The following is a 17,618-nucleotide window of genomic DNA, read 5'->3' as shown; positions in this document are numbered from 1 at the left end:
TCCCACTCCATCTCTCTCTCGCTCTCCGGCCGATTAAAAGAGCTGCACGTTGGCCAAAGACGAGTCAGCACTTTACACCCCGGGTCCGCCGTGTGAAATGAAGCTGACTGCGGGGTAATTTCCAGAGAGTGCATGTGGTATGTGCATTTCACCCCACCTCTCAGGGACATTTGGCAGAGGGTGGAGCGGAGTCCATAATGGGCCATTTCAAACTCGCGGCTGCGATGAAGGCGAGAGGAGATCGCTACGCAAACCATAATGGACACTGGGGGAATAGTTTCAGATCACGTACAGAGGCAATATACTGGTTTTGCTCCCACTGAGAGTAGGTGCTGACGTAAGCCAGCATGTGGCACTGTGAGGCTTATCATCATATTGTGGAGACAAAAGGCAACAAATGAGGGAAAATGAATGTAATGACAGACAAGCACAAAGCTTTTATCAGAGAGGAGAGGGAGGTCAAAGCTGAAGGAGGAAAAAAAATCAAATGATAAGAATCAGGGACATGGACAGTGGTGGGAGCACTAGCAGGAGATGAATGATGAAGAGGAGGCTAGTTTGGTGGAAGGAAGTTAGAGGACAGCTGCGCCTACCCAAGCCTTTAGCAGACAAATGGTTAAGTCCACACCCAGAGCAACAGGGGACAGTTTTATTTTTGCTCTTTGTGCATGGCAAAAAAAAAAAGAAAAAAGCTGTAGCCCCTAGCTTGGCACACTTACCATCTTCCTCCTCCTCTCTGCAATCTGCTCCTCTGACTCCATCTCTACTTCATTGCTAACGGAGGATTTGTCTTCTAGATCCTCAAATAACTCAGGGTCCTGTAAGAGGAGGGGAGAGCGGGGTACGCCGCTTTATCATTGGCTCATCATTCAGTCTGGCTACAGACTAGAGGGAGACAGGTAAGAGTGGAGGACAGGGGAGTTGAGGAAAAAAAGGGGGGGACAGTTCTTCGAAGACACGGGGGCGGGGGGGGAGTAACGCGATCTTTCGTGGTCGGTCTGTGCACAAAACACACCTGCTCAGAACTTGTGTGTGGTTTCAAATATCGCCCTCTTACAGAATGAATGTCGTAGCAGCTCACGTATTGTTGTTGTGATCACAGGGTTCCAATAATCACGTCCTTCGTGTATTTAAGCTCCTCGCCTTCGTCTCACCTTTCTCGCTAACAGTTGTGACAACTCTGCAAACCACTTTTTAATTTCGGTACGTCAAAACCAGTCTTCACAAATACAACCGAGGTTGTGTGGCAATTTCCAAATAGTCAAGGCAAAATTTCTCAGAATTCAACCTGCCAAATGAAGCCTATCCTTGATGATTTGGCCGTTGCCGTTAGTGCTCTCCGCCAGACAAGTGACAAAAAAATGTCTTGTGCAGTGAAAATCTAAACTATGTCGCCAAAATGATTAGTTAGGAGGGACAAACGTGAATGTATAAAGGGATGATGGGGAAAAAAGAGGGAACTACACAGGATGTAAAGTAACAAAAGAGCGTCTAACAATGGAGAACACATGCACAGACCAGTTCACAAAGATCAAATAAAATGACATGCATGGAGGGTGAATCTTAACAGAAAGTCTAACCACGCGATGTATAAGATGTAAGATTGTTTTGTGTTCATAAAGGTCTAATCTTACCTGGTTATTTGAGATGGAGAGGCGCAGAGGAGAGAGTTTTCTCTGCTTCCCGTCGCCTATGCTCTTGCCCCTCCCCTCGCCGTCCAAACCCATGTTCTGGTTCTGGCCCTGGTCCTCCCGAGCCAACTCCTTGTCCTTGCGGCTTCCCCTGCGCCGGCCTCCAGAAGCCAGGTTCTCCGTGGGCTCCAGGTTGTGCTTGAGCACCGGGCACTCCTGGTTCCCCTTCACACAGGCACAGTCCACTTTGTATTTACTACAAATACCGAAAGAAGACGGAAGGGGGGGGAAAAGAACAAAACAAGAAGTGAATTGATCTTCCCTTTCTACTATGATTCAGCATTCAGCTTGCAAAGTTTACTCCTTAAAACTCACCAGCTGCCATAGTCAAAATCAAAACCAATCGTGATCTCTGTGCCCTTAGAGATAGGCCTCAACGAGTAGATGTATAAATGCAACATGCCGTCTTCAATGACATGCCGCACCTGAGAAAAGTTTAACCAAGTATTAGTCATGGTTTATAACATAAGGAGATGTGTTCAGCTGAAAATGGTTCTCAATATGTTGCATACTTCAGAGTTGGGGGTGCAGGAACGACGGATGAAGCGCGCCTCGTTACCAAAGCTGCGAGCATCGACACACATCTCCAGTCCGTCAAATTTAGAATAAAATAACACAAAAGGGTATGGCCTGAAAGAGAAGGCAACAAGGTCAATACACGGAGGAAAACAACCAGGATTTAAAAGCCTATTCAACTTGCCATCATAAGACTTCATTTATTTGAAATGTATTTTAAAAAAAAAAAAGCAATAGTATTGAAGAAGCAAATCCAAGAAGAAATCCCGACCTCTTGAAGAAGTATCCGTTGGCCTCAAACTGCTGTCGAAGCATGAACTTTCCCCTGTACTCAATGATGAGGGAGTCTGGGGCCAAGTCTCGCACCGCTTTGAGGATCTTCTTGTTTTTCTGAACTTGACTCTGGAAGTCAGAGAAAGCCTGACGTAAGCAAACATCGACAGGCACTGATTAAATAACAACAAAAAACAGACAAAAAAAAAGGAAAGCCAGTTTTGTAGACTGGCAGCATCCTTTGGAGACAGACTTAAAAGAGATGTGTGTTTGTGTTTGGGTTTATACCTCCACAGGAGGTTTAAAAGAGGCTGGGTGCGTGTTGTAAGCCAGGCTCTTGCCGTCGCCTTGCTCTTTCACGCGTAACAAGACCTGGACGTCCTCGCTGTACTGATTGCTGTTGGCCTCCTCGTAACGCTCCATCCACGTCTTGATCTTATTCTCCCACAGAGATGGGTGCTCCGCTGGCTCCTGCTCCGGAGCTGCACCCTGAGGGAAAAAACAAAACAAAACAAAACACAGCAGTTTGTTACATGTGGCTTAGACATAACTGACTATGGAGAGTGTTCACACGTTGCTTCATTGGGTTTACCTTTACTCTAGAGGACTTTCTGGATCCCTCTCTGAAGGCCTGAGAGAAAATAAATAGAAATGTATGAATGTTAATGAGATTCAAACATATGATGACATTTTCTCCAGTGATGTGCAGATCGATACTGAAATATCGATACCTCCGATACCAGATGTTTACGCTCTAAAATTGATTCTCAAATCAGTCACATGTATCATTAACAGGAACACAGTGGAAAGTAACTAAACTATTTAGTTCTGGCTACACAATAAACCATGTGAGACACAAACTCATGTGAAACCACAAGACAGAACACAAGTCATTTATGATGAGGAAGACAGAAGAGGAGAGCACAGTATTAAGATGCAAGTTACTATTGTGCAAACTATTTATTTTAATGGTGTTATTATTTTACTGCTTATTATTATTACTTTTTTAGTGTTTAAAACACCATTTTCACATACTGGACCTCAATATACTTCCGGATTTAAAATAAATAAATAAATTTATCTGATGTCTTGTATTCTTTATGCAGCTTTGACTTGAAATACACTATGTTTTTTTTTTTTATTTACCAGACACAGTAGCTGTATTTTAACAAAGTATCAGTATTGGATTTTTACTCGGTGGTATCGAACATCGCTAGTTTTCTGATAAACAAACGAGTTACAATTTACCTTCTTAGCTCGGGCAGAAGATGCTGGAGGCTCCTTGTCGCCGCTCTTTTTACGCTTTTTATCGGCCTGCTTGTTACCGAGGCGTCCGGTCGTCAGGGTGATGGTGGTGGGCGTGTGTTGGAAGGTGGAGTAGAGCTCTAAGGGAACCTCATCTCCACTCTCCGTCGCACTGGTGTCCCCATCTGAATAAAACACTTTTATTATTATTAGAAGCAAACCACCAAACCTATATAATAAGCCAGATTACAAACAATGGAGGATAAGGCATCTTATAGCACAATATGAAAAATAAATAATATGTGCTTCTTGTCCAGCAGGTGTCAGTGTGTCCCAGACGCAGGCTGAACACAACGTGGCTGGCCTGTAGGGGGAGGCCCGTGACACAGCTTACAACCTGTGCTCTGTTCACTGATAAGCTGGCCATTTACTGCAGCGAGGAACCAGTAAAAGCAGAACTGAAACGTCTATCTGTGCGCTCTCAATACTGCCTCGGTGCCTCTGAACTCACACTTGTAACGTAACTCTCGCAATAAAAAAACCTGCCCTCTGTATTCTCTGTAACTTTGCATCGACGACACTGCAACTTTTAAAGCTGAAGCTAGGGGCCTGTAGACGCGTCGGGTACTTACCAGATAAACACTCTCTTTTCTTGGTCTGCAGCAGGATGGCCCTCTCTCTATCCAGGTGACGTGGCTGGCAGCGTTCGCACAGGTAAGTCTCAGGAATGTTCTGCCTGTCGATGCCCATGCAGTCTATATGCTGCCAGGCACTGTGAAAACCCAACGAGACACGTAGTTGATACACACTTAAGTCACTATTTAAAGTTGTTAATGGTGGATTAGGACAACCGCCAAGTCAAATAACAGAACAAGCAATGACAGCTTGATGATGGAGGCTAGAGTCAACACTATCCGAGGCTTGTGACGACACGCGCCGACAGGATCTTACCTGCATTTGTCACAACAGATCATGTAGCCATCGTCGTGGGTGAAGCCGCAGATGCAGCGGGTGATGTCGGCCCCGTAGCTGCCGTCCTCCGAGGTGCTGAGTGTGGTGCCCCTGGATGCCTCGTCCTGGCCCCCTGGAACAAACAGCCCCCCCTCTCCTTGTCGGATCAACATGGAGGGTGGAGGGGAGGCCGGCGGCGTAGGTGGGGGCCGCGCCCCATAGTTATGGTCCTGATGGAACGGGTGGAAGATATATACAAGTCAGTTTCTGAAACAATTGTGCCAAAAACACTTTGCAGGCTGCGCTGTAATTATTAGTTGCATATGATTAACCTTTCATTTTTTACGTTAAAACGCCAAAATGTCTTGGTTACAGCTTCTCGAATAAAAGTTTTGGACCAAATCTTTCACAGGCATCAAACTGGCTGTTTTTATCCCCCACAAGTTTCTGATTTTCATAAAAATACGGACAAAGTTAGCTCAGCACCTCCACAGAATTCTCCATTTAAGCCTAAATGGGAACAGGTCTCAATGCATAAAAAGACGGGGAGGGTTCCTTGATAGAAAACACCAGCACCATCCCCCGGGATCTTTCCACGGGTCCATTACCTTGTCATACAGGTGATACAGGCTTGTGCTAAGGTAAAGTTAGCTGCTGTTTTAGCTGCGGCTTTGTGAATGCATGAGAACTGGCACTGGAATCCGGTGCATGCATTGTCGCCGGGGCACATTTTGCGGTGCTACTACTTTTATGCAAACAGGTTTTTTTTTGCAAACTTTTCAACGTTTTCTCATCACTGAAGTAAAATCCAATAGTTTTCTTCAGTGTGATTGGCTATTGCGAGCTGCTATTGCAATAACTGAAGATATTCTGGCTTTTTTTTTTTTTTTTTAGTCGCTGAATTTAAGTTCTGGCTTGCGTTCAATTCGACACCCAGCCCTATCTTGAAGTATGCAGATTATTTGTACGTTGAGTGCGCGTACTCACCGCGTAAGGCAGGCCAATGTAACTGTGGGAATGGTGAGAACTGCTGCTGTAAATCTGGTGCGGGTAGCTGGACTTTTCCACCACCACAGGGCTGGCCTCCACCGATTCTGGTCTGTGGGGCAGCGACACAAACAAACAAAAAAAATTGTTAGTGTACGCTGAAAAACACCGATAACAAGGTTACACATAGGAACTCGGGCATTGTTCCTCTACAACAGGCCCGAGGATGTTTGAGTGTGATTAGCGAGGAAGTAAGGTGACATAGAGATACAGTGTGCTGCTTGGGGGAGAAGATGGCTGCTGCAATTCCGGCAATATAGTGGCAGGTGGCAAATAACAGAAATAAATACAACAAATCCTCACTGTTTATCTCTGAAAGTACTCTACGAGCAGCACACACACACACACACACACACACACTTGCTGCCTCCTTTTTAAAACTCATTCATGCCAAACCAGTAGATCCACTTTCCCCAGTGCAGTTGAGGAGTGAGCCTGTTTGGCCGTTTGAGACCAACCCACCCTTATTATGACATGATTTATCTATTCTTCAGTTGCTACTAGGGGGGTGGATCTAGAGATAGAAGGAAGTGGAACTTGGCAAAAAAAAAAAAAAAAAAAAAAGATGACACGAGAAAAGAGGGTCCGGTGTGAAGGAGGAAGAAAGTGGAAGAGAGGGAAATATGAGGAGTGACATCAAGACAAACGAGAAGCATTTCAGATTTAGTGTCTGAGGTACGGTTGTGGTAGCCACTCGTGTGCCGGTGAGACCGTTTTCACTACAAAACAGCTCCAAGGTCAGGGGGTATTGTGATATTAATGAGCATGTTTCTTACACCAACAAAAAAAAAAAAACAATCAGCAGGCTCCCTCAGTGAAATATGAAATACAGGGAAATAAAAGTTCTCTCAGCAAACTACCTCTTGCGTACACGGATTAGCACAAAAGGCAATTCAGTGCTCGGATCAGGCCACGCACGCCTCGGTGAGACCGTGACTCGATCCCGGACATATTCAGCAGGTCTCATTCAGGACAGAAGTTCACCGAAAAAAAAACAACCAGTGCCCCGATAAGAGATAAAGAAAATGAATTATAAAGCACAAGTGATAGTCTAGATAAAAAACACATTTCACCACGCGTCCTGCCTTCTCATTCATTCCTTCCGCTTCTTAAAAAAAACCGGTCCCCTTTCAATTGAGGTCCCGAAGTAAGTTGGCGATACAGTACCTGCGCGAGCCGTTCTCAGCCCTATTGCTCTTCTTGCATGCCGAAAGAGCACTGTGCAACACTTCCTGTGTGTATTGCCGCTCAACTATTCTCTGTCAAAGTGAAAACGTAAGTGCATGCATGAGGTTTGGGGGCGGATCCAGGGCAAGGGGTGTGTGTGTGTGTGTGTGTGTGCGCGTTAACTGCCACACAGATCAATTTGTCTAAATGTTAAGCTGTGCAGAAAGAGTTAGGAGTCTTAGTGTGCAGCAGGCGCAGTAATGTTTAATGATTAACTAGATCAAAGTCTACACTTTACTGTACTATAAGGATTTCACATCTGGTCACGGTGTGTATCATTCAGTGACTAATGAAGGGGACTTTTTCTTTTTTTCTTCCTCCCCCACGCACACGAGCGATTCAAAAATGCGTTTCAGTTTGACAAATCGTGGAGAGAGAGACCAAAAGGACACACTACACACAGACACCCAACAGTCCGAGGCAGACGCAGGGCAAACAAGTGAGCCAGTCTGTTCAGTGGGAAGGAAGGAAGTGTGTTTGAATACATGTGTGCATAGCTGAAGGATTTGTATCATTCACATCTCCACTCCCGTGAGGTGGAAGGGAGGGGACTAGAGAGTTGGTGTGCACACACACAAGCGGGAATGTTTCTGACATTCGCTCCGTCATGACCGTGCTCCAACACAAACAGCTATCGCCTGCATCGCGATCGTAAAAGAAGATAATCAGTGAGATGTTTAACTTAATGCGGTAGCAAACGCGTTCTATGATTTACAGCTCGCAGATGGTGCGAGTACAAGGCCAGACATCGTTTAGAAAACAAAAAAAAAAAAAAAAGAGGATGAAGAGTGGACATGGAGAAAAGGGGGAGATCAACGGCAGGAGGAAAAAGAGCAGCCATGAGCAGCCAGAGGCAACGCCTTCGCCCCTAAAGAGCTCCCACTCGCTGCCATGGCAACGCTACGTATTTTCGCTAGCGTGTGCGCGCACGCTCCGCTCCCGAGTGTGTCGCCGTGGACATACACACACTGCATTAGCCAACAGCTGGTCACGCTGCTGCAGACTTCAGGGGGGGAAACGTGGAAAAGGACGTGACGCTGGTTTTTCTGGTGAGTATCCAGCCCCGCTGCTCCCGAACTCAGCTGGCACAGTCACAATTCTCCACAGAACCGTGAATGTATGGACGAGTCCAGCTACCGTCCCTCTGGTCTTGGGGAGGGGGGTAGGGGGGCTGGGGGGTGGGGGGTCTGCCCAGCAGCAGGTGGAAGCCTCCTTTCAAGCTTGCTATCAGCTTTTGAATAAAAAATCTGCAGAAGGCACTCGGACACAGGGCGCAGACGGACAAAGAACAAGTGTGAGAGTCAAGGCGAGGGGCTTACTCCTGCCCCCAGTGGCAGCAGAGCTCTGTGGAGGAGAGGAGGGGGTGGGGGTGGGGGGGAGGCAGGGGGAGGCAGGGGGACGCAGTGGGACCGTTTAAGACGCCATATCTGTGTGAAGACCACCTGTCACTCAGGGCCAGTGACCATGGCAACAAGCCCTGCGCAGTGCAGAGTGGAAAGGAGGGGAGCGAGGGGCAGATACCATGGCAACACAAGCTGTCACGGCAACAGCTCTGATGGAGGCAAAGAGGAGGGCTCTCCCTCCGTTTAAAGAGACAGGAGCCCCTCCGCGAGCGGATGACGTGTGTTATTCTTTAGTCATACGCGAACCTCTTGCTTCATTTATTTGACCAGAAAAAAAGCCACGGCAATGTCCTTGACAAGACTATGGGAAACAGAGAGGAGGGGCGATGAGGAGGCTTGTTGCCATGGCTACATGCACCATTTCTGCTTCACCGAGTGAATGCGGCGCACACATGTGCAAACATCAAGCTACAACATTAGACAAGGGCCCATGGAAAAATCGTGTTTGGTGCTTCTGTATACTTCACACGGCCAGTTTTATAAACACAGGCGGCACACGTCAATCTATACTCCGGGATTACAGCCAGGTTCTCATGGGCAGATGTAGTTAATAGTCCTGTGGAAATGGATACGTCGTGGGCAATAGTTGAGTGCAAGTCCATTAGAGCAGACACGAGAGGGGCTCTGCTTCCTGCAAATTCCTTTCCCATTAACGGTAACTTTGTAAACATAGCCGAGGAGATCCGTCTGGAAAGACAGAACTCGCTGAAGAAGAAAATAACAGCGCTGCTTCAGTCATTATAGGCGGCATGTTGAGGCACATTAAGAGGAGAGGGACAGGGGAACATCACACTGTATCTAATAAGAGTGTGTGTGTGGACGACACCAAAGAGCAGTGAGAACAGAGGCAGTGAGGAAAGAGGGAGAAAAGACCAAAAGGTAGTGTCAAAAAATGTGCGTTGGAGGAAACGTCGTAGTGTGGGGGCACAAACGGGTGCGAACAGCGAAGGGGCTGGTGTTACTCACTCTGAGCCCGCAGCCATGTCCAGGTATGAGGTGTCTGCTGTGTCCACCCCTACTGGGATGACTATGCTCATGACGTTCTCTGCTGATCAGTTCTTGTCCTACTGAGTCCAGAGAAAGGGAGTCCAAAACACTGAGGCATGCCAGCCACAGCAGTCATTGCAGACATCTAAGTGCATCCACAAGGCCTGAAATAAGAAAGAATAAGAGAGAGACAGACAAAAGAAAACGTTAGCATCATGCAGGAAACACAGATAAGCACGAAAACCCAAAATTACAAATCATAGTGAAAACAGGGTATTTCCAGCACATGTAAAAAAAAACGCATGATTCATACTTTCAGATCAAGAGTAGTCTTTGTCAGGGAAGTGTTTGGCAGGAATTCCCCCCCTCTCAACAAAAGCTAGTGAGCTGAGGTTATTGACTGATGAAAAGCGAGAGGATACAGTGTTGTAAGGTGAAGCCTGAGCTGCTGCTGCTGCTGCTGTGAACTGCGCTAAAGCGACCTCTACACACAGTGTGTGAGGAACGCACAAGGCTGCACTGTAAGAAAACTCCCACAAAGGGGAGCAAGAGAACACACAGAAGCCAGCCGCCATGAAAGGAGGGAGGAAAATGCAACACAGAGGCCATTTTTTCCCCCCTTCGACCAGAGAGGACTGCTCTATTCTCAGCGCTCGCACACACAATAAAAAGGAGCACGAAATCTAACGACCGCACCGCATGTGCACATACGCACATTTTTGCTGATTTGGAAAAGCGGAAGTTGTTATTATTGCATCTTTGCACATGCAAAGAGCCGCTGTAAAGATGAAGTCATCAATAATTGACCACTTTAGGTGTCAGGTGGTGTGTACGGTGTCCCTTTGGTCCCCTAAGTGGGAGGTTTGTTATAGAAAAATAAATTATACACTGGAAATATCATGGATGGGAATACTAAGGTATGTATGTGATGTGTATCCAGGCGGCTGCATGTGTGTCAGTGTGGCTGCCCCTGATACACAGAGCTCTGTTGATAAGCGGGATTAGTGGGAGGGACAGATGCTGAGACAAAATAGGCTGGAGGTCACACCTCCGCCTGTTCATGGCACACCGGGGCCAAACAAAGGCTCAGATCCGTGGGTCCGGGGCGTAGATCTGAGAAGGGGTTACAAATGCCAATGTTTTGAGTGCGGGCACACTGCACACACTTGGCAGCATCGACACACTCTGACAATTAAACTTGCCCCTGCATGTGTTTTGGGTTCTGTGGGAATGTGTCTGTGCATGCCTTCGTGTCTGCACACATGTAACCTCCTTCTCTCTCTCTCTCTCCAGGAAAGCTATATTTCACGACCAGGTTAGCTGTCGACTCTGACGTCTCCCGTCAAGGAACCTCATAGCCCTCGGTGAGGAACGCGCACACTGGCGGGGGCTGGGGGGGGGCTCGACGGCCGTGAGAGTAATTTCAGGTACTAATTTGCCCAAAATGTTTTCCTCGAGCCAGGATGACTGGTGAGAGCCTCACAGACGTGACAGCTGTCAGCTCCAGGCCTAATTAATAGGAGGAAGAAGACCCCTGTGAGTGTGTGAGTGTGAGTGAGTGTGTGTGTGTGTGTGTGTGTGTGTCAGCCAAGGCTACTGGTGGGATCACCTTTCAGATTCTCTTGTGATTCTGTGCCGAGAGGCTGGGTTAAACATTGTGGCTTTATCACAGGCCAGAGCCATTTCACGATGGAAGCTGATGTAACCAGAACTCTCTTTCAACAAGGATAGGGCAGTTTGCCAACAACATTGAAATGACAGAACCCCCCCCCCCTCCTCCTTTGTATTATCCGAGAGGCCCGGTATGTTTCAGCACTGGTAAAATAGCCCCCCCCCCCGAAGCAGCCTGTTTGTACCCTTGTCCGCCATGTTTGTCTCAACTCCGTCCAGTGAATCCTGCTGTCACTACTAAGGAATGCACACATATTACACCCCCCCCTCCGCTCGGACAAACACGCAGATAACCCCTTGCCCCGTCCGTTCAAACATTCCTCTATAAGGAGGTTCTTGGATCAGTGCGCAAGGGGCATACGAGCGCCGCCGCCGCCAGACGGAGTCAAGACTTGACAAAAAAGTCGGGTGGAATAAAAGAAAAACAAGTACAGTACAGCAGCATTCCTGACTAAATCTGAGCTTCGCTGTGACTGCCTCTGCTCCTCCTACTTCCTCTAGGAGAGCCGTCCATCACCCTGGAGAAACGCAGCCAAAGAAAGAGGAAAAAAAAACACCCCCCCCCCCCCCCCTCCTCCTCCACCTCCTCCTTCCTGCGCCCAGTCACCCCACCCAGGCGGATTTCTCTCCCTCCTCTGTGCACTTCCTAAATAAACCTGAGACAGTAACGCAGAGAGCCGAGGGGAAGGGGGAGCGTCGTAGGCACGGTTCCTAATTACAAGAAGGGCCAGGAGAGACCATTTAAAGCCACCTTTGGCTAAATCCTCCGCTGTTATGGAAACACATGAGAGGAGCGAGGGGTGGAGGGGGTGGGTAGAGGCGAGACGTGTAAAGAAATAATCCAAAAAGGCGAATGATAGTAAAAAAAAAAAAAAACCACAAGATGGAAGTGGTTTTCTGGGCGTCTCACTTCACCTTTCATTTGCTCACTGAGTAGATTTCCATGCGCTATAGGCTTCGGCTTCAGGAATCACCACCACAGCGGCAGCAGCAGCCCCTCGGTTTGAGAGGGCAGCGGGGTGGGGGAGGTGTACACGGGGAACCGTCTGACAGTGATGCTACACAGCCTAGACCTGGGTGGACTCTGGGTGGCGGAGTGGAGCACATAGCGTAACCCAGTCTCTCCTTTCTCCTCCCTCCCTCCCTCCCTCCCTCCCACCCTCCCACCCACCCTCTCTCTCTCTCTCAGCGAGGGGACACAGTCACGTCATTGTGTGTGGGGAATAGCTATCCTTTTTAAGACAGCGCCGCACTGAAGTCGGCGAGGGAAAACCCATACCATCACATTCAAATTACGCCGCCACAGACAACAGCTTTCCTCTCTCTCTCTCTCTCTCTCTCTCGTTAGTTTATTGCTCCCGCTCTGCGCGTAACAGCGTTTTTCATTCTTGTTTTTTTTTCGCGCAGCCGAGTCTCGGCACAGATTATGTTTTTCGATAAGTGGGAGGAGCGAGGAGAAAAAAAATAAGGGATCCCGGCTGAAGATCCCCCCTCCTCCTCCTCCTCCTCCCCACACTTGATGCGACTTCACGCCGTCCTCATAGCCTGGCCGCAGTGACTCAGCTCGGATTAAAAACAAAATACAGTCGCATGTACAGGAAGCATGACCCAGATGGAATGCGGGCCTGGCCCCTCTTATTCACAGTGCCCACCGTGGGACACATTGCATCCGCCTCGTCCTTCATAAATCATGTGCCCACGGCTGCCAGCGCTCCCTCCGCACTCGAGCGCTGGAGGTGAAGTCATACATCAATACAGCGGGGGGGGGGATATGGATGTGGAGCGTCCGCACAAGCAAATTTTTTGTGGCCACTATAGGATAACTGTTGTTTGCGAGATCAATGCCACATCATGCTGTAAAGACCCGCTGCCGTGTAGCATAACTAGCCAGCAGTAAATCATGCAGGCTAACAGGCGGCGGCTGCAGCGCACGTTGATGGAAAAGGCAAATGTCACTCAATTCAAAGCACGGATGGAACTATTGTGTCATGTTTTCCTGCTTTAAGGCTTTTTTTTTTTACGTGTTGTTGTTGTGTAAATGCAAGGCACAAAAAAAAATTCCAGTGTCAAAATCATAACAGTGTGCTCAGTTCATACACACAGACGAAGCGAGTGTGTTAAAGTCAGTAGGAACAGGGTCTGGCAGCTAAGCTGGGGCAGCCCTCCTGTAGTCTGAGTAATGCCTGCTCAGGAGAACCCCCGGAGCCCAATCTCTCCATCTCCCTCTCGCTTATGCTTACAGAATCACAACCCTGGCTATATATGGTCAAGAGTGAGCCACTTTAAAAGCTTGAATATTAGCCTGGCGTACGTTAACCTCCAAAACAACTTCCTTACTGCATCTTTTATTGTTGCGACTTACGAGGTACAATGTGCAGGATGTGAGCTATTGTCATTAAGAGACTGACAAGCAGGCGCATGTGCAGCTGGTGCCTAATTACAGCATTTGGAGAATGCACTACACAGCTACAGCCCTAAAATGTGAGCTATGTGTCCATGTGTGTGTGCGGAGAAAATTGGGAGGGGCTACTCAGCGTCTAAAGAGCAAAAAAGACCTGTGAGAGCCACTCAGGTCCCATTACAACAATGTTTGATGATCAATTTCACGCCCGGGCCGCAGTGTCGTTACATCACCAACATCGATGCCACATCCCCTCTTTATTCAGCGTTCATCCTGCCTCATGCTACCGACCACGAATGCTATTGTAACACAGGAAAAGCACCAGGAAGGTGACGGGGTGCAGCAGGGCTGCAGCCTCAGCAGCCTCGGTCCTAGAGCCACCTGTCGGGGGGGAGGCAGCTCGCTAGTTTAAAGAGGGATCTGTTACGGCCCAGCTAGCAGCACAAAAAAAAACAGGTCACCTGAGCCCTGGCTTCTCATCCCAGCTGGGATCCCATGTGACTGCACCGGGGCTCCTGAGCCAGGCAGCTTTGTCTCCGGGTCTCTCAGGGTCTGGGCGCCACACATGTGAGATCACAGAAAGGCCCGGCAACAGCTACGTGGCGAAGTGAGTATCTGCACAGATGAACACTTCACCTACACAGAGGTGCTACTGTTTCGTGGAAGAGAGTTCATTGTGTGGAGGCGAGGATGGGCACAGATACAAGAAGAGCTTTTTCATGTACAGGAAGAGCGTCAAAAGAGAAAGCTGATGAGTCTGTGGCCTTCATCTGTCCTCTCGATATATCAATACGACAATAGGCGTCCTATCTGACTTATTTATCATCTCTCTGCCTCTATTGCTTTAATTTAAAACAGAGCTCAGCGTACGGCTTTTTGATCACACATGTAAACGTGCGCCTGGAGGTCTGTCTTGGGGGTTAGGGTGAGAGGAAAGGTGTGTCATCCGAGACCGCCATGTCTCCCTGCTGCTCTGTCCCTATGGCAGAGGGGGGAGTGGCACCTCACCATCTCTGTTAACATGGCAAACAAACACACACAAGGCCACCGGGCACACACACACACACACACACACGAGAGGTTATTTAACACTGCCAACACAGTTATCATGCAGACAGCAAAAAAAAAAAAAAAAGGAGAAGAGTGTTTGAACAGAAAGGTCCGTGCTCCTTAACGAGGATGAACAAGATGACTTGGGACTCTGTCTATTATGTAGCAGAGGCTAATTAAGCAGCATGTGTGCGTACTTTTTGTAGTAGTATTAAACCTTCCACAGAGAAGACCCTTTACCGCTTACTATTATTTTTATTAGGCAACTCAAGTCCTTTCATCATTATATGAATACTGATATAGTGTCTTAAGGCTGACCTTATATCGTATGCCTATTTCACACCGTATTGTTCCAGGAGTTTTAGAGCATTATTCATGCTTCTGCCTTACTCAAACATATTTCGATGGCACATTTCATAGTCTAACAAGTCCCGAGTCCGCCCTGAGGCTGAAAGTGATACAACATTGTCACATTTACCTTGTTTATAGTCTGGAAACCAGGCGCAAGTTCACTCAAAAAAAATCTCCATTTATGCACCTAATGCCTCAACGTGCAACGGCAATTTGGAAAAATGTTGTACTTTTCACGCAACTGACAGCAAAATTACCAAGGGTAAAAGAGGAGGAGAAAAAAAAAAAAAAAAAACACTTCTTGGCAAGAGTCATGAACAAGCATTCGACCTGAACTGAGTGCCAAAGTTTTCCCCACAGGGTGAAGTAGAAGAAGGGACAGCTGTGCCACGGCCTTAAAACTAGAAGCTACCTTTAATATTCTTTCTGCCACATTTTAATTAAAAAAAAAAAAAGTTATTATTCAATTAATACAAGGTTTAAGGCTTCATAAATATCATGTGGGTGGGGGGGATCGCCAATGACCTTGCCATGTTTGGTAAAATCAGGTATGAACAGTAAGTATGGTCTGCATCACTGCACCGAGGCTGGAAGGAAGACTGATTGATGTTTGTTTTTATTTTCTTAGTTGTAGGCCAATGTGCTATCTTGGAAATCATAAAATATCAGATCAAAACACCCGACAGATAAGTACATATATTTTTTGTAGTGTCTAGTGCAGAAGCTGGTCTCAGGCTTTCAACTAAATCAAGAAATGGTTTAGTATTCAAATACTGACTGCAAGAAAGGTAATATTTAGTATTTGGGAGTTTAAATATAATAATAATTTGTCTATTATAGTTAGCATCCTCACATGGACCGATATTTAAATAAATCAGTGGCTGCGGTTCTGTCACAACAGAGGAGGATAAACATAAAACAGTTAAAGGGGAAATGAAAGACAGATGAGAGCTTGATACCGTTTATGTTAAAATTGTAAAGATTAGTGACAGGTGACATTCAGCCAAAAAGCATTTAAGAGGAAAAGCCACGTTCGTGCGTCTTGAGGAAATTTACTTCATAAAAAAAAAACAAACACAGCAACATCCTCTTGCTGTATCTAATTTTCCTGTAGCACAAGTCGTGCCCCAACATTAAAACACAAGCAATAGTCTAAGCAGTGACGCATGTTACAGCGGGACTATGTAATTCGTTTTGGGAATACACGCGCACACACACACACATATATATACACACACACAACAGCATCACTGCTTCTTACTATAACGAGGCAAAATGTGTTGTTACCGAGGTATGACCCAAGATTATTTGACGTTATTATAAACCGAACTAAAAAAAAATAATTATAAATAATAATCAAAAATAATCATGTGTGTTGTGTAGTTGCCTCTCGGTGAGTGTGTCGGCGCTGCAGTCAGTCCTGCCGATAGGGGTGTGGAGGCTACAACGTTGCTATTATGTTACCAAAACACCCTGGTGCTTGTCGCCATTTTCATAGCGCTTTTCTCAGGACGGCGAGACAATCGTCTGGCCGGGAGAGCCTCGCCATGAGAAGAAAATCCCCAAGAATGCAATTCAATCTCCTCTTTCATACACTCTACCCTAAGTATCACTCTGTCGGTACAGTTTCTGTGTTGTTATACCATTGAGGGGGGGTTTTTTTCGGGGGGCTGAATTCGTCGAAAGCAAGCAAGGCCAGGGAGCTAATCTCGACATGTAATGTTAGCGGGCTACACGAGAAATTATACAATCTAAGCACCAATTATGTGTAAATTGGCCTTTTTTTTTAACTTTTGTTTTAGTTCCGATGGGCATAAAGGCAAGCAGCGTCCGTCTGACGCGGTGATACCGAGGATTTCCTGGTTTAAGGCCAAAAATAACCACGGAATGTGACAACCGAGCTAACGGAGGCTAAAGGCATAATGCGCAGAGTTAGCGAAAGGAAGCAAGCGGCGACACGAAAGAAGTGGATTAATGCGAAAGACCCGAACAACACAACAACACCACAGCGGCGTTGAGAGATAACTGGTCGGGGGGCAAAAGCAAAGCAAAGCCGATTGCACGCACATTCATATACGGTAATTTGTGTAGAGGCCGGGTTACAAGCAAATGCGACAGTGTGGCTAAGGATTGTCAATGGAGAATGGAGTTACAAATTGTATGAGTGGGGCGAGATGCCCAAATGGAACATCCCCTCCCCCACGCTTGCAGCATTTGAACCCAATACACCCTGAATCTAAATTAAGTGATCGCGAAATGTACTTCTATGTCAGATTGTCACAAAAAAAGAGCAGCCGGGTAATTTCTCGTTTGACATTGGCCATACACACACAAATCTACTCATTACTGCGATTGTATTTAAAAAAAGAAAAAAGCCCTGGAGCCTATGAGATTACTGCGTAATACATACCAATTTCAATTTACAGCTAATAGACTAAACCCCATCCACTTGTATCTGTTTACATGCATGTAGGAGAGTGTCGTCTATTTGCGTTTCACGAGTGACATTGTAAGAAATTTATCTGAACGGAAATAATGTCCCGTGGTCTGGATGAGAGGGATGAGAGCCACCACGATATGTTCAAGTTTTGTTACTAATGCTTTAAATATACAATTATTACCCAGAGTGACCGTGTTGCAAACGTCGTATTCAAACAGTACCCCCAAAAAAAAAAAAAAAAAAAAAACAGGAAAACACGCGCCATGGCTACTATACTATTGTTGGGAGGACTTTACAGTAATCTGTTAGAAATAAAGCGGGTAGCGTTGTATTAGGAGGTCACATTATTTACACAATAACCGAAG

General features: G+C 46.7%; 1 protein-coding gene across 1 annotated transcript in view; it reads right to left on the bottom strand.

Moving 5' to 3' along the window:
* kmt2e (lysine (K)-specific methyltransferase 2E) overlaps positions 1 to 17,618 on the bottom strand; it is a 28,539-nt gene that overhangs the window by 7,340 nt on the left and 3,581 nt on the right. The window contains 12 exon segments of the mRNA XM_047575386.1: positions 720 to 818; positions 1,635 to 1,887; positions 2,007 to 2,116; positions 2,204 to 2,321; positions 2,479 to 2,609; positions 2,769 to 2,969; positions 3,073 to 3,111; positions 3,729 to 3,910; positions 4,358 to 4,497; positions 4,677 to 4,906; positions 5,664 to 5,775; positions 9,320 to 9,504. Coding sequence (XP_047431342.1) covers positions 720 to 818; positions 1,635 to 1,887; positions 2,007 to 2,116; positions 2,204 to 2,321; positions 2,479 to 2,609; positions 2,769 to 2,969; positions 3,073 to 3,111; positions 3,729 to 3,910; positions 4,358 to 4,497; positions 4,677 to 4,906; positions 5,664 to 5,775; positions 9,320 to 9,390 — 1,686 coding nt within the window. The 5' untranslated portion in view covers positions 9,391 to 9,504.

Source organism: Mugil cephalus, chromosome 22, assembly GCF_022458985.1.
Source record: "Mugil cephalus isolate CIBA_MC_2020 chromosome 22, CIBA_Mcephalus_1.1, whole genome shotgun sequence".
Taxonomy (NCBI): Eukaryota; Metazoa; Chordata; class Actinopteri; order Mugiliformes; family Mugilidae; genus Mugil; species Mugil cephalus.
The sequence above is the reverse complement of the archived record's forward strand: the minus strand, read 5'-3'. Positions and strand labels throughout refer to the sequence as shown.